The 13,088-nt window shown below is 37.0% G+C and overlaps 1 protein-coding gene across 1 annotated transcript in view; it reads left to right on the top strand.

The window, feature by feature from the left end:
• The window catches only part of ARHGAP15 (Rho GTPase activating protein 15), a 602,539-nt gene that overhangs the window by 461,529 nt on the left and 127,922 nt on the right, over positions 1–13,088 (top strand). The window contains exon 12 of the mRNA XM_044242546.1: positions 11,333–11,467. Coding sequence (XP_044098481.1) covers positions 11,333–11,467 — 135 coding nt within the window. The remainder of the gene's footprint in view (positions 1–11,332; positions 11,468–13,088) is intronic.

Genomic DNA, 13,088 nt, shown 5'->3' with positions numbered 1-13,088 from the left:
TAGCAGTATAGGTATTTAAGTAACATCAGGAAACAGAGAGTTAGTGCCAGATTTGCTTAGTGTTAGACTGGAAAAGAAGCAAGAGGCAGAGTACCTCATCACAGAAGACTTCGTCTTCCTATATCCGTCACTCCAGCTTCCTCTACTAACTTTTGTGTGCTGTCTAATGAGGGAAGGTGTGTGGTGAGGTTAACCCAAGTGCATCTCTATTCTCTTTTCTAAAAAGAGAAGTTCCTATAGGCCAGAACTTCCTGGGCTACTTGGAAATGTGTCTCAGTACTAACAGGTCACCTGAGATCATAGCAAATGATGTCTTCCTATCTTTCAACAAGAAGAACTGCAGAAAACCCTTAGACTTAGGAGGGTTACATAGCTATCATCATCATCATCACGATCTTTATTAAAGAGGTACTTATGAAGCAACTAATTGAGCATTTCTTTGTATTGAAGCAAAGAGAAAGTTATAAGGGTTAGCTTCTTCCCTAAAAATAGCACAATCTTAGCAATGATGTTAAGGAGAACTCGAAAATTGTCAGGACTTCAAGAGATTTTTTTATACCATTTTTGAAACATCTTGCAATCCTCATTCTGTCCTTAGAATTGCCTTTCTTCTTACATTTCTTGCATTTAACACAGCATTGACATCTAGTAGGTGACTCATAAATTGTTTTAATGAATGAATATGTTAATTAACTTGATCAATACTTAATTTGTTTAGCTGTATACTACTAATTGCTGAAATTGACATAAATGGTAGAATTCAATTCATTCATTTATTTTTGGCATACCCACCCATTTTTTTTTTTTTTAAGATTTTATTTATTTGTCAGAGAGAGAGGGAGAGAGAGAGAGCACAGGCAGACAGAATGGCAGGCAGAGGCAGAGGGAGAAGCAGGCTCCCCGCGGAGCAAGGAGCCCGGTGTGGGACTCGATCCCAGGATGCTGGGATCATGACCTGAGCCGAAGGCAGCTGCCTAACCAACTGAGCCACCCAGGCGTCCCACCCACCCATTTTTTTATTTAACTTTTCTTTCTGTTTCTTCTTATCTTATTTCATCAGAAAATGGTTACTGTTGTGGGTTTTTTTTTACTATTTTTTTATTTAAATGCAATTAATTAACATATAGAGTATTATTAGTTTCAGAGGTAGAGTTCAGTGATTTATCAGTCTTATGTAATACCCAATGCTCATTACATCATGGGCCCTCTTTAATGTCCATCACCCAGTTACCCCATCCTCCTGCTCCCCTCCCCTCCACTAAACTTCAGTTTGTTTCCTATGATTAAGAGAGTCTTATGGTTTGTCTCCTTCTCTGATTTCATCTTACAGAAAATAGTTATTGTTATTGGGGCTTATTTTCTTATTTGTTGTTGTTGTTGTTATACGTTTGTTAAACATCAATTGTTTACCAGTTATTGTCATTTAAAGATTCAAACTTTTTCACTTCATTAACCACATTATGTATATTTTTAGTCTAAGTCTCTATGCTTCTCCTCATTTTATTCTTTATTTAGTATTTTTTTCAGCTATACTATTAAAGGCACAATTTACAGACATCTGAGAAGAGCGATAGGCAATAATGAATACATATTCCCAATAAATCATAGTCTTCAAATATTGTGATGGTAACGTAATTGGTGCGTTAGCTATGAGGGCAATTTGGCAAGGTCTACCAGTATTTTAGATATAACCACAATGTTTGATCTAGAAACTCCAGGTCTAAGAATTTGTTCTGTTCACATAGTACATACTTATACTTAGATATAAATGGTCTAAGAACATGATAACTTACACTAGTACTATGCAAAATATTCGACAATTGAAAACTGATTAAGTAAATTACTGTACATCCATAAAATTAAATATGAAGCTTTTAAAAAAGAACAAGGAAGCTCTTTATGTCCTGATTTTGAATAATATCTATGATATATTGTCAAGGGAAGAGAATCAAGATGCAGAACAGTACATAGATTTTATCGCTGTTTATGTTTTAAGTGGTAATGGAGGGTAATATTGCTTGAGTATTCAAAATGGCTTTAAAAGGATACATAGGAAATTGGTAATATGGGTTTTCTCTAGGGAAGGTGAACTGGCTAGCTAGGGATAGACTAGAAAGTATGTATTTTAAATCTTAAATTGTATGAATACATTTTCCTTTTCAAAATAAAATAGAAAAAAAAATTTTGAATCACAATAAGCACCACACTCTTCGGGTTAAACAGTGTAGGTTTTCAAGTATGTAAGTGATTTGACAATTTTTATCAACTACTTTTATAGCTCCTTTGTAATAAAAACAGCCCACATTGTGAATTATTTGTATGAATTATGATTCTCCAAAGTTATGGAAGAAAGGGACGAAAGGGTGATTTTATGGTCCATATCTTTGAAAGCTGGAGGACCCTGGAGGAGTCAGACAAGCAGACTCTCCTTTGAGGTGGGGAAAAAAAAAATCTCTAAAGTTTTTCATTTACAAAAACAAAATAACCAGTTATTGATAATAGATTCATGAAAAAATCTATATCACTATTCTGGACTAAAAATATTGCACAGATACAGAATTAAGAAGATCGTGTTAGTCAATGTTTTCACAAAGAAACTGATGCATGGAGATCTAGCTATTCTGTCTATGTTTATGCAAACAGTTGTAAAACTTACAGATCTCCCAATTCTGATTTCATGTGCCTTTGAAGAACTCTGGCAGCTCTTGTGATATGAAATAGAAAATATATTTAACTACTTCCATGAATCAATTAATCAAGATAATTTAGGGGAAAAATGATCTTCAATGATTGCCAAAACATTCTCTTCATTTTTGTTATCTTTAACTGATATCTAGGAATAAAATAGTTTTGATGAATGAGAGTAGCACCATCTTAGTCTACCAATTTTTTACCTTTTATTTCTATTTTCCTGATGAAATATTTCCAGACGGGAGACTTCTAAACTAGGAAAGAGCCCAGTCCTTGCTGCTAAATGATACCACTTCTAACCCCACAAACACCAACCGTGTAGTAAAGGGAATAATAAAAGCTAGAAATTATATTAGATTCTAGGAACATTTGCCGAAGGCTGGCCAACCAAGAAGATAATGTCCAAATAAATTTTCTAATAACATTATAACAAGCCTATACTAAATCATTTACATCCATTACTTCACTTAATTCACACAAAATTAGGAGGGAGAGCTGACAGTTCTCATTGGACAGTGAGGAAGCCAGCACTTTAAATAAGATGGACGCACGTGCATATACCTACAATAGAAATGTCATCTGTAGGTGGGCATTTATAGAATTGAATTGTATTTATTTCCTAGATATCATTATGATATATCTTTTGACCTGACTTCCTGCTTGATATTTACAAATGTAATATAACTTTGAGGGAACAAATAGCAGTGGTGTTGAAATTTAGAGCCGATAACGAAGGAAACTCAAAAATGACTTTGTTGAAATGTAATCCTACGGATTCTCTACCCTTTGGAATATGTAACATATGAAATCATCCATGGAATTCAAACAAATTCAGAATCTGTTTGGTGAAGACGGTCAAATAAAATGAACCATTGTGTATGGTGTCTGCAGAGCACAAAAAGCCTTTGACTGAATGGAAATAAGAGCAGTGTTGGAAGCTCTGAGTATGAAAGGAATTAAAGAAATATATATTGGTACCATGAAATATATCCTCTTTTTAAATGTATGATCCTCACAAATAAAGTCAATTTATTTTTGTGAGTGGTGACGGGGTTGTTAGACTCCAAACAGGGCTACCTCTCCTCAGATCCCTAGATGAAAAATATCTAAAAACCTGGAGAGAAGCATAATGTCAATAACATCATTTTGTAAGGTGGCATTATACATGGAGTTATGATGAAGGGGCGATGTTTTATGGTACGCCATTATAAATTAAAGATGCACAAAGCAATGACACATTTGTTATACTTTCCATCTGTGGTGCTTGCTTTACAAGTTTCAGTTGTACCTATTTATTATGTTATTATTTACATTCAAATGAAATCGGAGGAAAAATAAAAATTAGACATTCTCATTCCTGACCCAGTAACTAGCCTGGATATAGTAGAAGGTTGTTCTGCTTCCTTCAAAGTGAGTAACTAAAGATATTTTATATTAGCCTGGACATTATTTACATGCCTTGGGCTTCCTAAGTGACTTGCAAAGAAATATACACTACACAAAATACATAAAAAGCAAGCCAACATGGCATGCTAAAACTTCCAATTAAGAAATGAAAGCTTGTTCTTTTTTGTCTTGTTTTGTTTTGTTCTTAGTTTTAGTATCTCGGAGAGTTTCTGGTTATTTCCTTTGTTCCTCCCTCTTTCTTATTACGATGGCCACACAAAACTATATTTTGTAGGTCAAATGGCAAAACCACCCAGATCCAACTATGTTCTCTCACAGTAAAGTACCCATTTTTAAATGTAGGCCTGTTCATAGCTTCCTGGAAGTTACTATGATAAATTTAAGGACCAAATCTCTTTGGTTTTGGAATACAAAGCTTCATTTTTAAACCCATTTTCCTCCTACTTTGATAGATACCATGGCCATAGATATTTGATTTAGCTTGCATTGAGTGTTTAACATTTTAAATATTCCCTAGTATTTTGTGTCTGAGGTTATAACAGCAATGAAATATGTGCACTTTAGAAGTAGTAGCTGGAAAAAGAGAATGAGTAAGAAAATGGCAATCATAATTTTATTCTTTGTCTAGAGGCCAAGATAGAGAGCATCTTGCATATTCTTAGAGCAAATCATTTGAAATTGTTGGGTTGAGTCTAAGTAAACAAGCTATTATCCAACTAATTCCAGCTTCAAACCTGTTCTCTGAATCTAGATAATTGTTTTATTCATCTGTAATAACCTATTAGCTTTCTGTCATTTCTATTATATTTCTATTTCTATTATGTTTCCTAAGTGTGGCATACCTCATGTGTTAAGAAAATGTTTAGATGTGATCCTAAGAAACAGGATATCTTTCTCAACATAAACTTTTGGCCATTGTATTCATTTCTTAGGGCTGCCATAACAAAGTTCCATAGATGGGGAGTTGGATGGGATCAAACAACAGAATATTTGCTTATATTTAGGAAGGCAAGAAGTCCAGGATCAAGGTGTTGGCAGGGTTGCTTTCCTTTGAGGTCTCTCTGCTTGGCTTGTAGAGGGCCGGCCGTCTTCTTCCCGTTTCTTCACACAGTCTTCCCTTCATTACATGCCCATATCCTCATCTTCTCTTTGAACAAGGATGTCAGTCACATTGGATTAAGGCCCACCCAATATGATTTCACTTTACCTTAATTACCTCTTTAAAACACCCATCTCCAAATACAGTCACATGCTAAGTTACTGGGTGTTACGGACTTCAAGATATGAATTGAGGGTGACACAAGTGAGCCCATAAAGGTCACACTGCACATTGTTGGGGTGATAGGTTTATTCTTGGAGTTTGTTCTTGCTTGTCTGCAAAGTCAACAGGGTTTCATTCTAGGGAACAGACGTAAGATGTAAAATGTCTGGAACTTAGTCTGTATTTACTTGAATAATATTTCTGAGCACTTGGTGGAACCCTCTCCTTTGAGGAATATAAAATAACCTCAACAGTTGTGGCTTTGAAAAGCACAAAATACAGCCCCGGTATGTTGTCTGTATTCTATCTATGTTTATGTAACACAAATCAAGTGAACTAACAAATTGACTGGCCGTTTTGTCAAGTTATCTAAAATAATGTCCTCATCAAAGTCTCATGTTAGCCCCAAGATGCTCTAGGAAGGGGCTGGAGTGAGTGCAGCATGGAAGGATGCTACTTTGACACAAGGTTTATATCACTGTGTTTGAGAAATTGGAAGCTCTCTAATATACTAGAAATCACACTGAACTTTCACTTTAAGGGGCCAAAACAACAGAAAAGGTAAGCTAGTCAGATGATTCAACCAACTTCCTTTTGATCCACCCCTTTAAGTGTTAAACTAAAAATCAGGGGTGCCTGGGTGGCTCAGTCAGTTAAGACTCTGCCTTCAGCTCAGGTCATGATCTCAGGGTCCTGGGATCAAGCCCACGTATTGGGCTCCTTGTTCAGCAGGGAGCCTGCTTCCCCCCTCCCACCCCGCCTCTCTGCCTACTTATGATCTTTCTCTGTCAAATAAATAAACAAAATCTTTTTTAAAAAGTGTTAAACTAAAAATCAGCTATGTCCTTATCAATAAACAGTTTGTCTTATCCACTTTAATAACTAATCTTCCAGTTTGATTTTATGGCCCAATGTATTATTATTTTTCAGATCAGTAGTCCCTCTGGCATCTCTTTCATGTGGGCTCTGGCTTTCATGTACCCAGCGGGACTTTCAGATAAGGTTTCCAAATGGTCATCTGCCCTGGAAGCAGATACCACATCCTTTATGAGAGTTTTACAATGTAATAGGTTCTTGTCACTGTATTAATGAAATCCGAGCTCTTCTCTTCACATCCTGGGGAAAGTTGGGGTGTCTTTTCCTCCTTTTTATTACAACAGTAAAAGAAAGTTGGAAAGAAGCTTTGAAAGGGCCTGGAAAAAACTACCAGGTAAACACACACTTGCTCTTCAATACACAAAGACGTACCTCTCTACTCTGACGTCACTACTTGCTTCTGGATAGTTCAAGTTATCTGCAGTCACATTTCAATCAATGCAGTGAGTTTAGTTAAAATCAGAGCAGATTTTGTAACTTCTGGTTCTATCAATCTATAGAGCAATCTATGAGGAAAGTGGCGTTTGAGCTAATAAATATGCCCTTTTCCAGAGGAAATTACCAGGATTTGCTGTTACTATCAAAGGTCCATCTTTCAATTCTCCATTTTAAGAAAGATTGTCCCTAATAGTTGTTATCTATTTTTTCTTTCAAATATAAGTAGCTTGATATAGATGGTTTTTTTTTCTTAAAATAAATAAAATACACAAAAGACCCTGCAAGAAAGGACATTTCAAGATGGCCTTATTGAGGTACAACATGTAGATATGTCTTGGCAATCTCATGAAAGTCACATAGTGTTTGGATTCTAGAGCTTGAACTATCTTCAGTTCTGTTTAAGTGCTTTAAGCCAAAAGCCATGACCAAAGAAATTAATTAATTAAGAAAACCTAATTAGAGGACCAGGAGAAATCAGCACAATTAATAGAGTAAGGATTGTGAGATATCGTGATTCAGTCAGGTTCTTCCCAGTATTGGACTCCAGCATGTCACATCTCTATTGATGTCATGTTACACACTACATCACACTGAGGTAAATCCCCCAAAACAACAGGATGGTTGATTCTGATTGCCTAAACCCCTGATGTTTTTTGCCTTTTTGGCCTTTATTGACCTTTCTTGTTATAGTAGAATCGGCTATGTTTGTTTCCCTGTGCCTTCTAGATGTTTTCAAAAACTATCCTTCTGCCTGTCTTCATTTCTAAGAAAGTAAACAGATATATGGTGAATTAGTGGTGAATCAAGGCCTGGTGTTCTGTACAATCTCTTCCCTACTCTATCATATGTCCTCTTCACCACATCTTCACATGGCAGCTTGCTCTGTGCCCTGCCCCCTTCCTAATGCAGTTCCTTTTTATTGCCAGTTTGCTTTATATCTGTTTCTAGTAGAATCTCTTCCTCCTATGAATTAGTAATTACAAAAGATCAGAGCTGATTTACACATAAAAGCATAGTCTCAAGTAGACATTTAGGGATAAAATGTAAAAGTTCTATCTTGAAGTAATAGTCCACTAGCCCTTGCAATGACCACTTAACTTACCTCTTCCCTTTAAGCTTCTGCCAGCCAAGATCAAGTGTGAACATAGTGCTTTTGAGGGGTGGATGAGTTTGCTGACTTCTTACTCTGGACTCATCCCTTGTCAGCGATGGAAGAGCTACTTAACCTACCCATGCATCATTTTCCCTATCTGTAAAATGGAGATGATGATAGCAATAGCATGTTCTCACACTCATCTTGAGACCATTACTTTGGATAATGAATCTAAACTGTATAGCATAGTCCCAAGTATTGAGTAAGCACTACGGTTGGTGACTGTTTTTGTTGCAAAGCACCCTGGAATGTGGTCACTTGGATCTTATTCTGTAAAAGGTTTTGATTTTGTCCATTATAATGACCAATTCTTAAGTTCATAGCAAGGAAATCTCAGTGTGAGTGTTACCTAGTTTTGTACTTCTTCGCCTACCTCAGGTAATGTTCAAAAGTCAATATTCTTTGGGTAACTTCTATAGATTCTTACAGCTCGTTACAGTGGTTCTCAGTTGGGGATAACTTTGCGTCACCGGGAGACGGTTGACACTATCTGGGATTGTTTCATCATCACCACTGGGAAGTGCCACTGGCATCTAGTGGGTCAGGACCAGCGATGCTCCTACACCCCAGTATACACAGCACAGCTCCTACAACAAAGGATTATCTAATTCCAAATGTTAATAGTGCTTTACTGTTGAGAAATCCTACGCTATTGAAAAAAAGGGAGAAGCACAAGACATCACCACTGCTAACAGATTAGTTAGAAAGTGTCTATCAAATAATACAAATGTGTTTATAATGATACCTGTTAAAACCAAGATACAATTATGGTCAGTTCATTTTGTATATGGACATAACTGCATGTTTAGATAAGTCACAATGGCCTTGGAAAATACTCCTTAAAGCCCTCCGGCTTACAAGTAATCTTAAACTTGGTTGGTTAGGAAAAAACTTAATATAAAAATTAGATTTTATATTTCAAAAGATTCTTCCCAACTGCTTGTCATACTATTTGTTTAAGCTACTTGTAGAGGGCTACACATTGTTTTGCTTTGTTTTCTTTAAATGAAGACCACATAGTAGGAATGCTGGCTTAAGTAACACAAGTCATTCTTCTTATTATATGCCATTTCAAGTGGATATCATCAAATGGTATTTATTGATGGCAGATTTTCTTTTTTACATATATTGAACTATCCCGTTTTTACAATCACTTGAATTAACTGATGTTTATTCAGAGAGGACAAATATCAATGGTCAAGCAATTGTTTGTTCTTGTTGTTTTCTTGCTCCAGATAAAAACTTTCTCTTTTTTTTACTCTATGGAACACTTTCCTTTGGCAATCTTGAACCTGTGCACCAGATTGGCATTTTGTCTTGGACTTTTCTGATAAATAGTTGGTTAAGATAGTTGTGTGTGTGAGAGCATGTGTGTGTGTGTGTGTGTGTGTGTGTGTTTAGGTTTCCACTTAAAGTTCAGTGCCAAAGCTACAGTACTTATACATTTTCTAAATGTGTTTTAAGCAATAAGTTGTACAACATTTTTAGAACATGTGTTAAGCTATTTCTCTAAGAATGAAGCTCTTAACAAAACATAAGCACTCTGCATGAGATCTTAGCAGCAAAGTGCTTAAAAGATAAAGTAAGAATTGGTACCATGGGAAGAACACCAGCTGTAGAGCGCACAGGTCCATTATGAGAAGTATGGTAGTGGGTAGGGAGAAAATGATTTAATCAGGAGTAAAACCAATTTTATTATAAGGGCACGCAGGGGGTGTGGCACCATAGTGAGAGGGACATTTCAAAATATCTGACAGATTTCAACAATGTGAAAACCCCGTTCTTTAAAGTGACAGTAAACCCCATCAGGTCTCCCTTTTTGATGCTATTGTTAACAGTTGACTGTTTAAAGCTGGCCTGCTAAGTTGCTGTCGGCCTATTTCAATAGTACGTAGCCAAATAAAAGACTAATTGTTGAAATACAATCAATCAAAGATGATTGCAGGGCAGAAAGAAGGTCTCCTCCACTGATTTTGTTGTGGATCATATTATTGTGTGATGACTGAGGTAAGAACGAAGACTGAAAGGGAAGAAGAAAATAGCCCATTGGAAATAAACAGATCCACCTTCCTTCCTTCTCTATGAACAGGAACAGTCACTCACCAGCCCTGGAGATAATAGTCCATTTAGAAAAAGAGATCTGATAAAGATTTCGGCTAAGATTTTAAAAGGACATGAACACTATTAGCAAAGCAGCCCATGCCGAGATTCCCCCACAGTGACAATTCTCAGCTTTTCTCACATTTTTGGTGCAGATTTTCCTCTGCTTCATAAAACTGACACCAAGGGGGCACGCGAATGCTAACCCAAGACATCGGGAGAGAAACAAAATTCCAGTTGACCGAATACCTGTTAAGTTCTGGCCAGGATACCAGGCTTTTCACTTAACCACCCCCTCCCAGGTTGTTAAAAATGATTAGCTTTAGTTTTTGTTGTTGTTGTTGTTGTTGGCCCAGAATTCAACATCTCTTTCACGTTGCAAGCTTACAAACACTACAGATCAGCCCCGATGCTTTTCTGCTGCGCTTCCTTTTAGCAGTATGTAAAGCTGTCCCTTTCAGACCCTGCGACATCCACTTTTTGGGAGAGAAGGATTCAAGACTTTCCTTTTGAGGGCGAACGAGAAAAAAATAATTGTCCAGCATCCCCTTATGTCTTCTAAAAACTTCATTTTGGCATTTATGTTATTTAATATTTAAATGTCTCAACTCAGTCAAGCTTCCCAAGCAAACATGTCTGTTGTTTCTAGGCGGAGTTGGTAAGCACTTGTGGTTTGTCTTTAGTGTGTTATCATTTTTGACAGCTTTGCATAGCCTCCGTAGGCCAACAGGGGTCTGTCTAATATTGTTGCTGGGCACATTTTCCTCGCTGAGATGAAAACTAAAAAAAAAAAAAAAAAAAAAAGATATTTTTGAAGCAGTAAGAAGGAATTAATATCCTTTTTCACTCAGAATTCTATTCCTTGCTGACTTTATATTCAGCAAAAAAAGCAAAAAAAGTGTTACCCATTATTCCCTTGTACATAGCAAGGCTAACACATGTAAAGCAATAACTCATTTTCTATTGCCATGTTTAGCATATGTCTCCTGTTGGCTCAGCAAGGCCTTTAGGCCGGTCCCTTGAGCCGGCCATCATTGGCAACTCTTAGCCCCTCGGCCTCAAAACCAAATAGCTTTGAATCATGTTGAGCTGTGATGCTAATTTTCATACTGATGCATTATGGGAATAAATGTATCTGACATACTGTGTCAATGGCACTGTCTCTTTGTGTCTCTTGTTTTTTTGTTAGCTGCATTCCTACAGATGGTATTCCATTGAAAATGTTCCCTTCCTACGGAAAAAGGGAAAAAAAAAAAAAAAAAAAAACCACGCACAGCACCAAACCTCTAGGTGCAGAAGGCTGTTAACGGTTGCTGATGATAGTAGGCAAACATTAACATAATAATTAGTGTCTTGTAATTGTTTCATTAAAACCAGTTGTTCCATTTCTCCTCGTGTTTTCCCAGAAGAGAAGCTGAATTTGGACGACAGCCAGTGGGAGGACATCCACGTTGTCACCGGAGCACTGAAGATGTTTTTCCGGGAGCTGCCTGAGCCGCTCTTCCCTTACAGCTTCTTTGAGCGGTTTGTGGAAGCGATCAGTAAGTAACCTCACAGACAGGAGTGCTTGGTGGAGGAACCTAGTGGCGTGGAGTTGTTAAGTAAACAAAGAATGACAAGAATAGCAATGGCGGAGACGATAATGCCCCCCAACGCTCCCCATGGTTCATTTTTATTTTGTGTTTTTGATGGCTTATTTTTATTTCTGGCCCTGCAATATTATCTGAGTTTTGTTTTGTTTGTTTGCTTTTTGTTTTTTGTTTTTTTGGTTTTTGGTTTAAAAAAAGAACAGGGTAACCTATTAAGTAAGAGTGGTCAGTTTTCAATGAACCCTCCTCAAATGAAATTAGCTTCTGGAATCTGTTTTAAAGGGATGGCCTTTGGCAACTCAGTGCTTACCTTTGCGGTTTCAAGGAGTTTGAGTACAAAGAGGTCTTGAAAAAGAACTTAAGTGACTTTGATTTTGTTTCGTTTCATTAGAGGTGTTAAATCATCAGCTCGGGCATCACCTTCTTGAGGTTCCCTCACCCATCACCCCCCAGTACTAGTAAATAGCTACAGTTTGCTTATGAACGGTGTCATATTCAATTAAATAATGGCAGCTTTCTTTGGCTAAACTGGTGACTTTGTGGGAGGTTGAATTATATCACATACTAACCAGTAGTCATTGGACACTCACTCCAGGAAGCTTCCTTTTCTATTGTTTTTGCATTCAGAACACACACTTAAGTAAAAATCAGTAAATGAATGAGTGAATGAATAAAAATCTTTCGACGTGCAAGGAAACTTTTGCTATTGATGCTTCCAGAAGCTACTACTAGTACATCTAAATTTAGTATCTTAGGGTACACTTACTATAATTGTGACAGCTTAGAAAAAGTTTCCTGGCAAGCAGGCTGATTCAAGGAGGAAAAAGAAAGGAAGAAGAAAGAAAGGTAAAATTAAAAAGCTTGCAAGCCTGGCAGGAGCTTAATTAAAGTCCAAATGAGAAAAATCTCCAAGAAAAAAAAAAAATGCTCTGCTTAGGAGGTCTGATACGAAGTGACTGTGTGTGCAGTGTTCCCATTAGTGGGAGTGGGAGTTTGGGGGAACCCGTGTTGGAGAACAGCCCCTTAATATGCCCTTTATTCTGTTTCCCATTTCACAAGTCTTCATACTTGTTTAAAGTTCTGACCACCAAATGATATCAAGAGGAATAGAGCAGAATTTATTTCCCTAAGGTCTTTCTCTTGCTGTCTCCTCACAATGTCGGATTTTGTTGTTGTCATCATTGCTCTTGTTGAATATATAGTAACAGGTGCTCTAATGATGGGTTTTGAGGTGAGACTGGACCTCTTAGCCCTGGTCATGACTTTTCATTTCATGAGCTTCCTGCTTCTCAAGGAGAACAGTATTTTATGGTTCCCAGGCTCAACTTTTTAAAACGAGAAATGAAGAAAATAATAAATAAGCATGCATTTCCATAACAGCTTATTCTAATGTTGTGTCTTGGACCCTGGTAGGCAAGCATGAAAGATGACTCGTGATGTTAGCACAGTATTTTGGTAGGAAGTCAGGGAACATGCATTTCGGTACCTATTTCTGATCGTGTTTATTTAAAGAAGTCATACAGATTTCACATCAAGGCCTCCATACTTTTAGGTGAGGATTATGTTATTTGTA

This window comes from Neovison vison, chromosome 3, assembly GCF_020171115.1.
Source record: "Neovison vison isolate M4711 chromosome 3, ASM_NN_V1, whole genome shotgun sequence".
Taxonomy (NCBI): Eukaryota; Metazoa; Chordata; class Mammalia; order Carnivora; family Mustelidae; genus Neogale; species Neogale vison.
Note: the sequence above shows the minus strand (reverse complement) of the source record. Positions and strands in the feature narration are given on the sequence as shown.